At 34.9% G+C, this 16,104-nt stretch overlaps 1 protein-coding gene across 3 annotated transcripts in view; it reads left to right on the top strand.

Annotated features, from left to right (window-relative positions):
• The window catches only part of LOC127522284 (filamin-B), an 81,898-nt gene that overhangs the window by 48,137 nt on the left and 17,657 nt on the right, over nt 1-16,104 (top strand). For 2 of the 3 annotated variants that reach the window (XM_051912067.1, XM_051912069.1), the window contains exons 14-30: nt 482-605; nt 684-844; nt 929-1,019; nt 1,121-1,290; nt 1,394-1,511; nt 2,650-2,906; nt 2,987-3,584; nt 4,108-4,281; nt 4,805-4,967; nt 5,781-5,941; nt 7,193-7,360; nt 7,740-7,863; nt 7,964-8,117; nt 8,963-9,152; nt 10,426-10,673; nt 12,463-12,543; nt 15,247-15,349. In XM_051912067.1, coding sequence (XP_051768027.1) covers nt 482-605; nt 684-844; nt 929-1,019; nt 1,121-1,290; nt 1,394-1,511; nt 2,650-2,906; nt 2,987-3,584; nt 4,108-4,281; nt 4,805-4,967; nt 5,781-5,941; nt 7,193-7,360; nt 7,740-7,863; nt 7,964-8,117; nt 8,963-9,152; nt 10,426-10,673; nt 12,463-12,543; nt 15,247-15,349 — 3,085 coding nt within the window. The remainder of the gene's footprint in view (nt 1-481; nt 606-683; nt 845-928; nt 1,020-1,120; nt 1,291-1,393; nt 1,512-2,649; nt 2,907-2,986; nt 3,585-4,107; nt 4,282-4,804; nt 4,968-5,780; nt 5,942-7,192; nt 7,361-7,739; nt 7,864-7,963; nt 8,118-8,962; nt 9,153-10,425; nt 10,674-12,462; nt 12,544-15,246; nt 15,350-16,104) is intronic. The other variant, XM_051912068.1, reaches the window with a different exon arrangement.

Here is a 16,104-nt window from a genome sequence, read left to right as displayed (position 1 = left end):
TTACAGTCCATTTCACAACTGCGTAGTTTAAAGAATGTTACTTGCTTTTACTTGCTTTTTACATGTCATGATGCTGAATGTTAAAGACTCTGGAAAAATGCAGCGTTCAAACTAAGTACTAACATGTTTGTTTACAGAAGGAAAAAGGGACTTTCATAAAGCATTTAAGTGTTTGATTCATGACTGAATTTATGTTTTTAAAATGTCACTTTCAATAAATTCTAATACTTCATATGTTTAAATGTCTGTGTGATTTATGTGAGTTTGAGTTTCGTTTGTCGAAGTGGAAAAATACTAACTTACTAACTTTAATAATACTAATTTGTCAAAGCATCCTGAAAATGCATCAAATGTTCAATGACTTGATTTGCATTACTTTTTCTCTCTCAGAATGTGCAATGAAGATTTTAGCTGTGTTGTTTCTCATTCCCTAGTAACATTACTTACTGTAATTAACATTCAGGAGACTTTATTCCTGTAGGTGAATGTCGGAAAGGGAAGCCACCCACACAAAGTGAAAGTGTTCGGCCCGGGAGTCGAGAGAACCGGACTGAAAGCTCATGAGCCGACCCACTTTACCGTGGACTGCACAGAAGCTGGAGAAGGTAATGCTTGTTTACTGCGTATACACTAAAATCAGTGCCATTTCATGTGTGAATTATTATACGCAATGTTTCTTTCAGGTGACGTAAGTGTTGGAATCAAGTGTGACGCTAATGTTATCAGTGATAAGGAAGAGGATGTTGATTTTGATATCATTCCCAATGCCAATGACACCATCACTGTCAAATATGTTCCCCCTGGAGCGGGACGGCTCACAATCAAAATCCTTTTTACTGATCAAGTGAGTGACTACAATAGAGATTAGTAGAAATAATAATTTATCGAATCCTTGTACAAACGTATGGCGTTTTAATTGAAAATTCAGGAAATCCCGGTCAGTCCATTCCGCGTTAAAGTGGATCCCTCACATGACGCCTCCAAAGTGAAAGCAGAGGGGCCGGGACTCGCCCGAGCAGGTTTGTCATTGGATTTGTTGATAAACGGTTAGTTCTCATCAAGAATCTGGGTTTAATTGGATGACTCATTCGTCTCTTTCAATTTTCCCATGTACCATCAGGTGTGGAGAGCGGAAAGCCAACACACTTCACTGTTTACACCAAAGGAGCTGGCAAAGCGCCGCTGAACGTTCAGTTTTCCGGACCTAATAAAGGACAGCCCGTCCAAGACTTTGAGATCATCGACAACTATGACTATTCCCACACTGTCAAGTACACTCCAGTTCAGCAGGTATGGCGAGCCATGGGTTTAAAAGCAGTTTAAATGGGCAAATTGGACATCTTTCAGTATTTATCTTCTGACATCATCTTTCTGGTTTGCTGCACCAATTTAGGGGGAGATGGTGATAACTGTGACCTTTGGTGGTGACCCTATTTCTAAAAGCCCCTTCGCTGTTGGTGTTGCGGCTCCGCTGGACCTTAGCAAGATCCAAGTTGATGGCCTGGAAAATCGTATGTCATATTATATAATATAATATAATATTTTATTTATTTAAGCATTTATTTAGGGATTTATTTATGCATTTATTTATTTTCAATTTAATCCAAGATAGAAGTGGATGGAATTGAAAATTGAAAGTTTATTTATTGTTATAGTTTATTTATTTTAATTTTACTTCTGTACTTGTTTATTTAAATTAATTTGTTTATTTTAATTAATTAATTATGTTTTAATACAAAATCCAAGTCGATCCTGGAAAATTGTCATGTCTAGTTTTATTTATTTATTTTTAATTAATTAATTAATTAAACTTTATTTTATTTAATAACAAAAATCTGTTTGTTTTATTTACTTATTTACTACTTGTTTATTCAAATTAATTTGTTTATTTTAATTAATGAATTATTTAATGTTTTAATACAAAATCCAAGTCAAGCCAGGAAAATTGTCATATTTATTATTTATTTATTTTTATTTAATAAAAAAATCTGTTTAATATTTTATTTACTTATTTATTTTCTTATTTACTTCTTTACTTGTTTATTTAAATTAATTTGTTTCTTTTAATGAATGAATGAATTATGTTTTAATACAAGATCAACTTTAAGCCTGGAAAATCGTATGTCATATCTAATTGTTTTTAATCAATTTTATTTATTTATTCATTTATTCATTTATTCGTTTATTTATTTATTCATTCATTTTTAAATAAATTTTACTTTATTTAATATCAAAAATCTGTTTTATTTGCTGACTTATTTTACTTATTTATTTTCTTATTTAGTTCTTTAGTTGTTTATTTAATTTATTTTAATTATTGAATGAATTAATTAGTATGTTTTAATACAAGATCCGAGTCAAGCCTGGAAAATTGTATGTCATATCTAATTTTGTTTATTTATTTATTTAATTTATTTTTATTAACAAAAATCTGTTTTAATGTTTTATTTACTTATTAATTTTCTTATTTACTCTACCTGTTTTTTTTTTTTTTTTATTAATTAATTCATTAATTCATTTAGTTTTAATACAAGTTCCAAGTTCCATATCTTATTTTATTTATTTATTTTAAAATTCATTTTAATGAATTAATTTAGTTTGATTTTACTATATTTTAATAACAAAAATCTGTTTAATGTTTTATATCAGGAGTGCAGGTGGATGAGGACCAAGAGTTTGCCATTGGCACAAGTGGAGCAGGTGGACAGGGCAAACTGGAAGTCAAGATCACCAGCCCATCCGGGAAATCCGTGCCCTGCATGGTGGAACCTGGGAAAGGAGCCAGTTTAGTGAAGTACATCCCCAAAGAGGAGGGTGTTTACATGGTGGAGGTTGTCTATGATGGCAATCCAGTGCCAGGAAGTCCTTTCACAGTTGAAGCCATGCTGCCTCCTGATCCCAGCAAAGTATGTTAAAACCAAAGCATGATTCAGTTTCTTTTTAGAAAACAAGGAGTCGTTGTAACAAGGTACTTCTGTCTGTACAGGTCAAGGCGTTTGGTCCAGGATTGAAGGGTGGTCTTGTAGCGAGCCCTGCTGAATTTACCATCGACACCAAGGGCGCAGGCACCGGTGGACTCGGCCTTACCGTCGAGGGTCCAACCGAAGCCAAAATCGAGTGCTCTGACAATGGCGACGGCACCTGCTCTGTGTCATACCTCCCCACTGAGCCCGGAGAGTACCTGGTCAACATTCTCTTCGAGGACGTCCATATTCCTGGCTCGCCCTTCCACGCTGACATCCAGTACCCCTTTGATCCTACGAAGGTGGTGGCGTCCGGCTCCGGGCTGAAACGAGGCAAGGTCGGCGAGATCAGCGTGCTGAATGTCGACTGCGCCAAAGCTGGACCTGGACAGTTGACGCTGGAGGCCGAGTCTGATTCTGGAGCAAAAGCAAAGACTGAAGTTCTGGACAATAAAGACGGGACCTACACGGTCACCTACATCCCGCTGACTGCGGGCATGTACACGCTACAGCTGAAGTACGGAGGAAAGACCGTTCCCAACTTCCCTGCCAAAGTGAACGTGGATCCAGCTGTTGATACCAGCAAAGTGAAGGTGTTTGGACCAGGAGTCACAGGAGAAGGTATTGAAGTCTAAAATGAAAGGTTTTCTCATTGAATATCGAGATAAAATGGGTTACAAAAGCCAATTCATGTTCACTTTTAAGGACTAATGTGTCATATTCCTTGTAGCCAATGGAAGAGCTTTTTCTGAAGGATTTTCGAAGACTTTGTTGGCTTCAATGAACCTTCTTCCCTTTCCTTTTGCTTTCATAAAAAAAAAAATCTGTTCATGCGTTGTGCTCTAAATGACGTAATGATTGATTAATGCAAAACACTGCAGGAAAAAACATTATCAATTTTGGGGTTTTGGACTATTTAGCTTCCATAATGTGTCTTCTTTCAGACTAGTTGAAAGAAAACATCCAAAATACACATTTTGCATCTGTAGATTTGCAGCTTGCCACCTTCAGTGCAAGACGACCCTTTGCCTGAAAAACAATTTTGCATTTTACTTCAAAAGCAATGGCATTTTTACAAAGGAAATGCATTGAAATTTTCAGTGAAGTTAGTGATCTTTGTGTGCTTTTCCTCTCTGGTCTGCAGGAGTTTTCAGAGAAGCCACGACTGACTTTACAGTGGATGCACGAGCTTTGACCAAAACTGGCGGGAAACACATTAAAGCTCAAGTGAAGAACCCATCAGGTGCTTCCACAGACTGCGTCATCAGTGACAACGGCGACGGCACTTACAACGTGGAATACACACCATTTGAGACCGGTACAGTGCACTAAATCCTACTTAAAAAATGTTTCTAACCAACAAACACTACATTTATGAACGTGGCTGATATATGATTTCTTGAGAATCTAAACCACAATTACAAGCTACAGGAATGCTACAGGTTTCATCTTGTACAGTTCATTTTGTGTATTTCGAAGAACAGCAATCCAGAAAATACAGCTAATTTAGCCAGATTTATGAGGTGACAGGCTCATCATTCTCAGTGACATCATGTCAATGATTGATTAAGACAAGACACTACAGGAGTAACCACTGCTGTTTCATGCACTGCTCAATTTGGGGGTTTTGGAACAGGTTTCTTGCATATAATGTCTTTTTTCAGACTTGTGGAAAGAAAACATCGTAAATGCACATTTAAGTGTTTATTTTGTTACACTTTATCTATTTGCAACTGTGGATTACAATTATAATATATATCTTTAAAGGCATGCATGATAAAAGAAAGCAAGAAATATGATATTAATCCATTTTAAACCAGTCTTTTGTCTACTCACTGTAGGAGTTCACGATGTGGAGATTCTTTACGATGAGACTCCGGTTCCGAAGAGTCCGTTCCAGGTCGGGGTGGGTGAGGGTTGTGACCCCTCACGTGTGCAGGCCAAGGGCCCGGGTCTAGAAGAAGCGCTGACCAACAAACCCAACAAGTTCTCAATCATCACCAGGTGTCAGAGCTTTAAAAAAAAAATTTAATTCGCTATTTTAAAAAAATGTTTACCTACACTACAGTTCAAAAGTTTGGGGTCAGTAAGATTATTATTTTTTTTTTTTTGCATTCAAAAGTGATAAAGACATTTTTAAAATGTTACAAAAGATTTCTCTTTCAAATAAATGCTGTTCTTTTAAAAAATATATTCATCAGAAAATGGCTCCACTAAACAATTAAGCAGCTTTTCAACATTGATAATAATCATAAATGTTTCTTGAGCAGCAAATCATCATATTAGAATGATTTCTGAAGGATCATGTGACACTGAAGACTGGAGTAATGATGCTGAAAATTCAGCTTTGATCACAGGAATAAATTATATTTTAAAATATATTCACATAGAAAGCAGTTAACAGTTTTATTGTATTTTTGATCAGATAAATGCATATTGAGCAAAATTAGACCCCAAAATTAGAATATATTTAGAATAATAAATTATATATATAATTTATTATTCTAAAGATATTGCAGAATTTAAATTTTTGTTTGTACTATTATTTTAAAAGGTTAAATTGCACATGAAATGGCATTTGCAATGCATTTAATTTCCATTACAATTTGTAATATTTCACAAGCAACAGTTTAAACTGTTTTTGATGAGAAATGCAGCCTTAAATCGTACTGACCTCAAAATTATATATATATAATAAATGCAGACTTGGTGAGCATAAGAGACTTCTTTCAAAACATAAATCTAAACTTTTGAACACTAATGCAGATATCGTTCTGTATTCTATCAAGAACATTAACCTTCTTCTGATCCGTACAGAGGAGCTGGTATTGGTGGTTTGGGAATAACCGTAGAAGGCCCATCAGAGTCTAAAATGTCCTGCAAAGATAACAAAGATGGCAGCTGTAATGTGGAATACACCCCGTACGTACCTGGTCTGTATGACGTCAACATCACATATGGAGGACAACACATTCCAGGTACATTATGGCATTCAATTGGCACGTTTGTTTGAAGGACATTGGGCAGGATGTGCAGTAGTGTGTTTTTTGTCAATAAAATAAAGAAAATTAGGATTTTTATCCAATTAATTGAAAAAATAATCGATTACCAAAATAATCGTTAGCTGCAGCCCTACAATAACCTTTATGCAGCACTTTAAGTACCGACCTGAAGAAAGCATTACAGGAGCTTTGAGAGATGCATTGTGGCATGTTTTTAACCAGAGTCCCAGTTTCCCCCTGCAAAACTACTTGAACTATCCTGCAAATTTGTTTTCATTAGTATTACACCCGGGAAACAAGATCTCCCATATCTGAGGAGAGCAGGCTACCACATTCTCACTGTTGGACATTATAGGCTCTCGTTTCATTGAAAACATTCACCGTGCCAAGACCACATAGCGCGATTCTCCCACATGGATGCGGCTTTCAGATTGTTTAAATCAAGTGTAGAGATCTTGCTAGAGTAATATTTTAGAAGATGACAGAGTTGTTGGAAAGTTGAGATTAATCAGACTACAGACTCATGAAAAAAAAAAAAAAAAAAAAAAAAAAAACGTCCAAATTCGCTCAGAACATGAAAGCAACTATATTGCAATTGTGGCAGGCTGTTTCTGCAAACAAAAATATATAAAAATCTTGTTTAAATTATTTTTATTATTATTATTACTTAGAGTTGGCTGGAGGCCTTGATTATTTTGTGTTTTTTCACCTGCTTCCTGTTTCTTATGCACTTGGGCACACGTCTTATCTTATAATAGCTCCATTTGATTAGGGGTTATGTGCCATCTGACTTCCATATTATGTAAAACAGATCAGATTGCTTCCGGTATACATCTTTTGTATGTGCTTCATGAAAAAATAAGCTGTTTTATTCAAGATTAATTAAAAGGAGCGAGCAAAGAGGAGCATAACTGATGTCCCCCGCATATGCAGATTCATATTTAAAAGCTTTTTCATTTTTCTTCGTCACACTAACGTTTAGATATTTAACAGAATAAAACACCTATAGCAATGTGAACTAGGTATTTTCGCTGATTACCTTAAAAGTCCATAGATATGCCGTCAGTTCATACTGCTGTTAACACTTTCTCTGACAAGCGAATTCAATGAGATCAGTTTTCCGGTTTGGTCATGTGACGTTCGACATATACCCATTGCATTAGCTTGCGTGGACACTGGATAGTCAATGTCTGAATCTAAAAGTGTTTATCTTTGTTTGCACTATAGGAAGCCCGTTCAAAGTGCCCATAAAGGATGTTGTTGACTCCAGTAAGGTGAAGATTTCTGGACCTGGTGTTGGTTCTGGAGTACGAGCTAAAATCCCACAGTCCTTCACTGTGGACTGCAGTAAAGCTGGTGTCGCTCCTCTGTCTGTAGCTGTAACAGGACCTAAAGGTAAAAAACACACACATTCAGATTTATTTATTTATTTATTTTTTTATATATATATTTTTTGTTTTTATTTTATTCATTTTATTTTTATTTTATTTTGCTAGAGCAAATATTTTATATTTTATTATTTTTATTTTTATTTTTTTATACTTTTTTTTTTATTATTATTTTATAATTTTATTTTGCTAGAGCAAATATTTTATAGTATTATTTTTTTATTATTTTTTTGCTCAAAGTCAAAAACATTGCATTATGGGATACAGTATTCAAGTAGGTCTTCTGGGTACAAAAAATGACTGTAGAATAGTATGATTATAAGTAGTACAGTACTGGTTATACCCCTGAATGTTTTGAATGACTATAATCAAGTTGTTGTTTGCAGGTTTGGCTGAACCAGTAAACGTCACAGACAATGGTGACGGCACACACACGGTGGCCTACACTCCGTCTGTTGAGGGCTCGTACTCTGTCGCGGTCAAATACGCAGACGAGGAGATTCCACGCAGGTACTTCTGTCAGATTCATTAGCTTGATTCACACCCGTTGTGAGCGCTACTGTTATCAAACTGTAGTCATCAACAATCCTTCAAATATCTCTTCTGTTAGTCCGTTCAAACTCCGTGTTCAGCCCACTCATGATGCCAGTAAGGTGCGTGCCAGCGGCCCCGGCCTGACCACGGGTCTCTCTGCCAGCTTTCCAGTCGAGTTCACCATCGATGCCAAGGATGCGGGTGAAGGCCAACTGTCCGTGCAGATTACCGTGAGTACTGACACATTCAATCTTGTCTTCCTCTTGTGGTTTTGAAGAAACGGATTAAAGTTTGTATCTCACTGATTGATATAAATGTGTTTTTTGAGGTTGATTTGAAGTACAGTGTTTTTGATCAGCCAACAGACTGTAAAATCACTTTTGGATTCAGTTTCTGACTTGCAGTGGAATGATCCTCAAGTATCACATAGTTGCATATTGCAAAAATTATACATCATACTTTCATACATCCATCTACATCACGTTACAGCATGATACTGCTCTGACAATAAATGAAAATCATAAAAAAAAATTGAAATACATACGTGTATATAATATTTTTTTTATTTTAAATATATGTAGATTTGAAGTAGAATATTTTCAATCAGCCAGCAGTCTTTAAAATCACATTTGGATTCAGTTTCTGACTTGCGATGGAAAAGATGAATAAGGATCCACAAGTAGCACATAGCTGCATATTGCAAAATTTATCTTTCATACATCTTTCTCTTGGATACAGCATGTTATTTTATCTTTTGAGAAGTTACTGCTCCGGTGATCCAGGATTAGATTTGATTTCTCCATTTGGACAGGAGTTTGCGCCACGACCAATGTGGCAAGCCAACATTGAGATAAATGGACGTCTTATGAAAGCCAAACTGCAGCAGGAAATCCAGTGGGAAATTCAACCTCTTCCTCCTCCGTCTCTTTTCTTGTTGATGAAGCTCCTCTCTGTGTCTTTTAGTGTTTTTAAACTGCTTCTCAGTTCATCTGAGGACCTCCACATCTCCTGCCACTGTTCCAGGAGGTTTGAGGTGGTCCTGCAGGATTTTTATATGGTTTTTCATATGTTTCAGGATCAGGATGGTAAACCTAAGAAAGCCAACATTCAGGACAACCGGGATGGAACCTACAAGGTGTCTTACGTGCCAGACAAGGTGGGCCGTTACACTATTGTAATCAAGTATGGCGGAGACGAGATCCCAACTTCTCCATATAGAGTGAGAGCGACCACTACAGGAGACGCCAGCAAGTGTACGGTCACGGGTAAGTCTACACTCGTTTTGTAGGGTTTTTTTGTTTGTTTGGACACACAGCTAATGTATATTTACATATATGTATATATGTATAGATATGTATAAACATGTTTAATATATTTTATACTAATAATTTATATATAATATATTTTTATATATAATGTATATAAAATGTGTAATTTATATTATTTATATATTATATATTTTATATATAATATACTATTTATAGGCATTTATTTATTTTTTAATATGATATATATTGTTTTTTATATAATTATATTACAATTCTATTTATATTTATATAAATTATATTATAAAATATATAAAATAATATAAATGTGTAATATAATTACACATTTTATTATATTTTGTATTTTATATATTTATTTTTTTAGATATTTATAAACATATTTAATATAATATTTTTTATACTAATTTATATATAATATATTTATATATATATAATATATAATGTACAGAATATATTAATACATTTTATATATTATATATATTTTAATAATATTTTACATCTTTTATTATAATTTACGTATTCATATTTTTATATATGAAACTTTGTGTGTGTGTATGTATATATATATATATATATATATATATATATATATATATATATATATATATATATATATATATATATATATATATATATATATATGTATGTATATGTGTGTATATATATATATATATATGTATGTATGTATATATAATGTATATGTATGTATGTGTATATATATGTATATGTATTATTTTATATATAATGTATTTATAAGCATTTATTTATTATTATATGTATATATAAAATAAAATTTTATTGGTAGTCTGAATAACTATAAAAAAAAAAGTGCTTAATATGATTTTTTTTTTTTTTTTTTTTTAACAAACATTCAAGCCACATTTGTATGTGGTTTGGATTTGCTTTTTGGAAATGCTTTTTAATTTAAACAACACAGATCAGGTTTTCCTTCGTCTTTTCTTAATGATCTGCTACTATTTGTTGTAGTAGAAAGTCTCTTGCCATTGTGTTAAGGCCTGTCATCAAGAAATACTAATTTGTGCTAATATTTCTAATTTATATATTAATGTTCATGAATCTTGACCAAGCTGTCTGATCAAATGGATCCAGTTACACAAAGTAACAGTGCAGATTTTTTGAATAACACAAACTTGGATCGGTGGGATAAGAAAACATGGTCCCCATCAGGAAAAACTAACTTGAAAATCTATTGAAAGCTTTTATATCAAAACAAATTTTCTGTGTTCTCCAGGACCTGGCATTGGGCCAACCATTGGCATTGGAGAGGAAGTTGGATTTGTGGTGAACGCTAAAGGAGCCGGGAAGGGGAAGGTCTCCTGTATTGTGGTCACTCCTGACGGCACTGAAGTGGAAGCTGATGTAATCGAGAACGAGGACGGGACCTTTGACATCTTCTACACGGCGCCTAAGCCCGGGAACTACGTGATTTACGTGCGGTTTGGAGGGGAGAACATCCCCAGGAGCCCCTTCAAAGTCATGGTGAGAAGCAAACGGTGATAACATCAGCTCTTGCTCTCTTAAGGAGAACCACATTGAAGAGACTTTAGGTTTTTAAGAAGCTGCAATAGATACGGGCCCGTTTTTAAGGTTCAGCGCTTTGTCATCATATCCTCATCTGGACTTCATTCTTTCGAGCTTGGAGGGGGGCTTCCTGAATTAAGATGTAGTTTCTTTGCATTATCAAGACAAACGATCACACTTATTTCATTAATGTTTTCATATCTTGTGACGTTATGGGTAAGGTTTTGATTTAGGTCCGAGACATACACAAGAACAAAACGCTTCTAGCAACACAAGCTTGATTTCATGCATCTGGGTTTTCCAGAGCGTAATTCATAACACAATGCATTCTCAGAGGGCTGCACGATAAATCTAAATCTAAATATTATCAAATATTAGTGCTATTATCAAATCATAAAGACTGCGATTTAATTAAATATATGGGCTGTGTGTTTCAGAGTGAAGCGCGGCACTGTTCATTTACACATGAGCAGCTCATGTGGATGTGTCTGCAGTGTCTCGTTTTACAGTAAATGCTGCTCCAAACGAACTCCATCTATGCAATTGAGTTTGAGTTTGGTTCGCTTATAACGTACATTTCAGAACGAAACGTGCGCAACCCGTTTTCCCAAATGAGAAGTGCTTTTAAACTGACTGAAGCTTTAAAGGATTAGTTCACTTCAGAATGAAAATTTCCTGATAATTTATTCACCCTCATGTCATCCAAGATGTTCATGTCTTTCTTTCTTCAGTCAAAAAGAAATTAAGGTTTTTGAGGAAAACATTCCAGGATTTTTCTCCATATAGTGGACTTCAACAGGGACCAATGGGTTGAAGGTCCAAATGTCAGTTTCAGTGCAGCTTCAAAGAGCTCTACATGATCCCAGACGAGGAATAAGGGTCTTATCTTATCCTCAAAACGATCGGAAAAATTAATGCCATGCATTATGTAATCACATTGGAAAGGTCACGCGTGACGTAGGCGGAAGTACCGAAAGTACCAAGTGTTTACAAAGCAAACGTGCAAAGAATAAGTCAAACGGCCTTTACAAAAAAAGGTAAAATTTGAAGTTGGAGGAGAAAATAATGTGGAGTTTTTCGCCCCATCGCGGTACTTCAGCTTATGTCACGTGTGACCTTTCTAACATGATTACGTAATGCGTGGCGCATCGCAGAGCTAGTGTAAGACGAGCATTTGTGGTTAAAAAGTATATACATTTTATTTTTATTTTTTTAGAAAATGACAGATTGTTTCGCTAGATAAGACCCTTATTCCTCGTCTGGGATCATGTAGAGCCCTTTGAAGCTGCACTGAAACTGACATTTGGACCTTCAACCTGTTGGTCCCTGTTGAAGTCCACTATATGGAGAAAAATCTTGGAATGTTTTCCTCAAAAACCTTAATTTCTTTTCGACTGAGGAAAGAAAGACAAAAACATCTTGGATGACATGGGGGTGAGTAAATTATCAGGAAATTTTAATTCTGAAGTAAACTAATCCTTTAAGGGCTCTGTGCAATAGGTACAATAGCAGACATTAGTGTAAACTGACAACTATGTAAAGAATCTAGATTAAACTGTAAACATGTTTATCTACACTGTCTATCTATTATAATAACACATGGAGTTCTGTTACCACAACAGCAACAAGAATGAATGTACAACGGGATTGGCACAATAAGTGTGTCTGTGTTTGAATGCTTGTTGAGTATGTTTCTTTGTGTTCCTCATGCATCTGAAGTTTCATGTCCATACATATCATTTCCCAGGCAACAGATGAAGTTCCCATGATGCAGCAGCAGGCAGTCCAACAGCAAAAGGGAGCACCAGGTGTCGGCTTCCAGCCCTGGGTACAAAGACGCACGTCTCATCCTAGTCTCTCACTGCTGTCTCCGTTCGCTCTCTTCCAGCCTTTGCACTGACCTCCACACACACAGCCCAGTCACCTCTTTGTGCTTTTTGTTTGTGTTGGTCCAGGGGTTTCTTTAACCAAACAAGCATCGTGTTTTTTTGCAGGAAATGGTTGGAATGGCTATTCATGGCTCATCGGTCTCTATTTCCTCCTCCTCTCGTTGATTAGTCTTGAACAAACTCTGGTTTTCCCACTAGTGTGTTTCATTGATGACAGAAGCAGAGGGAAACTCGACGCCTGAGTGTTTAGACTGACATAGTTTTGTTTGGAGTGAACACCAGTTTTAAATTGGTCATTATTCTGACATTAACCTCAGTCAGTGCAGAACTGTTATGTGGTTCATGTGCTGCCTCTTTCTGGCCGCAGAAAGTTTAAGAAATGTCACTTCCAAAACCACAAAGCAAATCTGTAAAACTTTTAATACTTTTAGATTTGAAAATACACAATACCGTTCAAAGGTTTTAGGGTCGATATTATGCAGCACTGTTTTCAATATTGATGATAATCAGAAATGTTTCTTGAGGAGCAAATTAGAATGATTTCTGAAGGATCATGAGACATTGAAGACTGGAGTAATAATGAAAATTCAGCTTTACGTCACAGGAATAAATTACATTTAACAATATATTCAAACAGAAAACAGTTATTTTAAATTGTAATATTTCACAGTTTTTACTGTATGTTTGATCAAATAAATGCAGTGTCTGTGAGCAGAATAGACTTCTTTCAAAAATATAAAAAAAATCTTACTGACCCCAAACACATGAATGGTAGTGTATGTAACAAAAATTGGGTTAAACAGCATATTTTAATTAGATTGAACTCTGGCATTGCCTTTTAAACTAAGGACACTTGGAGAGCATAATTTAGCTCCAGTAGTCCCCTAAAGTGCTGTTAGGTGCTGTAGGTTAGGCAAATTAGGTCTAGTAATCAAATACCAAGATGTCAGACCTATTATTTACTCTGGTTCTGGATAGGTATGATACCATGCTCTAGTAAATTCTTTTCCTAACACAGCTGGATCTTGTAGAAATATCTGTTCAACTTGCCACTAAAAACTCAATCCTATACGTCGCTATACATAAGTATATCTTGACAAGTCGAAATTATATCCTTGAAGCAGAGCATCTACATGATTATCATCACCATGGGATAAAGGGATACACCGTCTCAAAGATTTTGGCCTTGCCAGTTTTTCTTTTCTTATTACTTGTGTGTACATACAACACAACAATAATCAAATTTCAATTTTAACAATTTTAAGCAGATCAAAGGGAAAGGCTGGAGAGAGTCTATCCTACCTTAAGTCCTCTGCAAATCTGGCAGAATGAAGAATTCCTTTTATCAAATTCAAAATCCAAAATTCCATTCATCCACCGACGGAGGGAGATTTTTAAGGCTCCTGGCTGGCTCGCCAAATTGTGGTAGAATTTCTCCTACGCACCTGACTTAAGTTAAACTAAGTGTAGCGTCTCCTGATCGACACTTATGAACTCTAGCGTGTCTACTGATGACAACTTGCTTTGAGTTAGAATTTTTCTTCTAGCATGTCTATTGGCATCAACTTGCTTTGAGTTGGATGACTTCTCGCCCCCTATGAACATTAACACGAACACTTGGGATTAAGCTCTTTAGTATTCCACTAACCTGCTGTGCAGCAGTAATCAGACAGACTCCAGACAATGCCTTCAATATGCATTAATTACAGCCGGGAGGATCTCAGACCAATTTCAGAGAAAATCCCCTGACAAAGAGAGTACAACAGTTTTTAAAAAAGGAACATGTTAAAGGTTACATGATTCATTACATCATTTTCCTCCAACTTGATTGGTTCTACATATGTATAATTCTTTGTTATTAGGTAGGAGCAAATCTGGATACCTCTATCATGAGGTTGGACATACATAACAAAACTGGACACCTGTCTAGTTTTATTTCTCCTTTTGTAATTTTTAGACATAGTAATTCTGGCCCAAGTGTTAAAGACATTCAGTATTAAAAGCCAATATAAATGTTATCCCTGTAAGGAAAGAAACCTTAGTTATGATTAATGAAAATTAAAGTTAAAATTAAAATTTCTTCCACACTAGTTTGCTAGGTTCAGATTGGGAGCGTTTGTGCTTTTTAGTACCGATCTATTAATAATGTGTACCTAAACTTGACACACAGTTGTAATTCTTCTCATAGTGGTTACCTCATTCCCTCCAGGTGAAATAGGGAGTCATTTATCAGTAATGGTGTCATCTGTCTGTGCAGGGCTCATATTAGATGATGTCTCAACATGTTTCGTTCTATACACACTATTATTTTTCCTGTTTCTGAGATGTTTACCATGGTTTGGGGGTTTTTCCTTCTATGTCATTCTCTTTTCCAGGCTGCTTTGCTTTGTCAGGTGTGCTGGGGGGCCGATCACAGTTTTTCGCAGTCTCCGTCTTCCACTGTTTCGTGTCTAACACACGTTTGTCTTCTGCTGTGGCTGAATCACTGGGCTGTTAATGTCTTTTCTCGTCCACAGTGCTCTTGCTTTCAGAATGGATCGCACAGACTTGACTAAACGTGGAAATGTTTGACAGGCAGTTATAACGGATGCATTTGTACTGTCTGCTCTCATTTACTGAGATTTCTACTCACTGCCTCACAGGTTACAGATGGCACGTATATCCCTGCAAACAGTGTGAACGGGACAGGATACAGGCCTTTCGATATGGTGATTCCCTTTACGTTTAGGAAAGGGGAAATCACAGGTGAGAGATTTAAAAAAGACACACCTTAAAGAAAAGAAAACCCTTATTTGCTACTCGTAAGTTAAATTCAAATACCAATTAACCTACTATTTTGTGCTACTCAATGCAGACCTTTTAAAAAAAAAAATGTCAGGGTCATATTTTACCCCAAAAGGAACAAGAAACAAGATAAGAGTATATTTTCAGATCATTGTTTTTTTTTTGTTCATTATTAAATTGTTTTCATGAAAACTAAGCCATCTTTCCCCCTAAATTCTCATTACTGTAATACAAAAAAAACCTCATAAACCCATTTTTTTTAATTTATTTGAATCATCATAAATTAAAGGCAGTACAACATTTATTAGTTTATTTTATTTTTCACATTATTCCAAATGTGTTGTCATTATTTGTCATTTTTACAGTTACATATTTATTTATTTAGTTGCCAAATATTACGAATAATGACAACACATTTGGAATATATATATATATATATATATATATATATATATATATATATATATATATATATATATATATATATATATATATATATATATATATATATATATATATATATATATAATATAATATATATATATATAATATATATATATATAATATATATATATATATATTATAAAATGTTATTTTTTTTTTTATATATAAAATATTTTTTATGTGGTAATGAGTTTTGTTTGAAGTGTCGTCATGAAAATAATGTCACTCATAAAGCGGTTCATACTAGAATACAGTAGAATGCCTGTGAAAAT

This window comes from Ctenopharyngodon idella, chromosome 11 (genome assembly GCF_019924925.1).
Source record: "Ctenopharyngodon idella isolate HZGC_01 chromosome 11, HZGC01, whole genome shotgun sequence".
NCBI lineage: Eukaryota > Metazoa > Chordata > Actinopteri > Cypriniformes > Xenocyprididae > Ctenopharyngodon > Ctenopharyngodon idella.
This window is presented reverse-complemented; position numbering and strand designations above follow the sequence as displayed.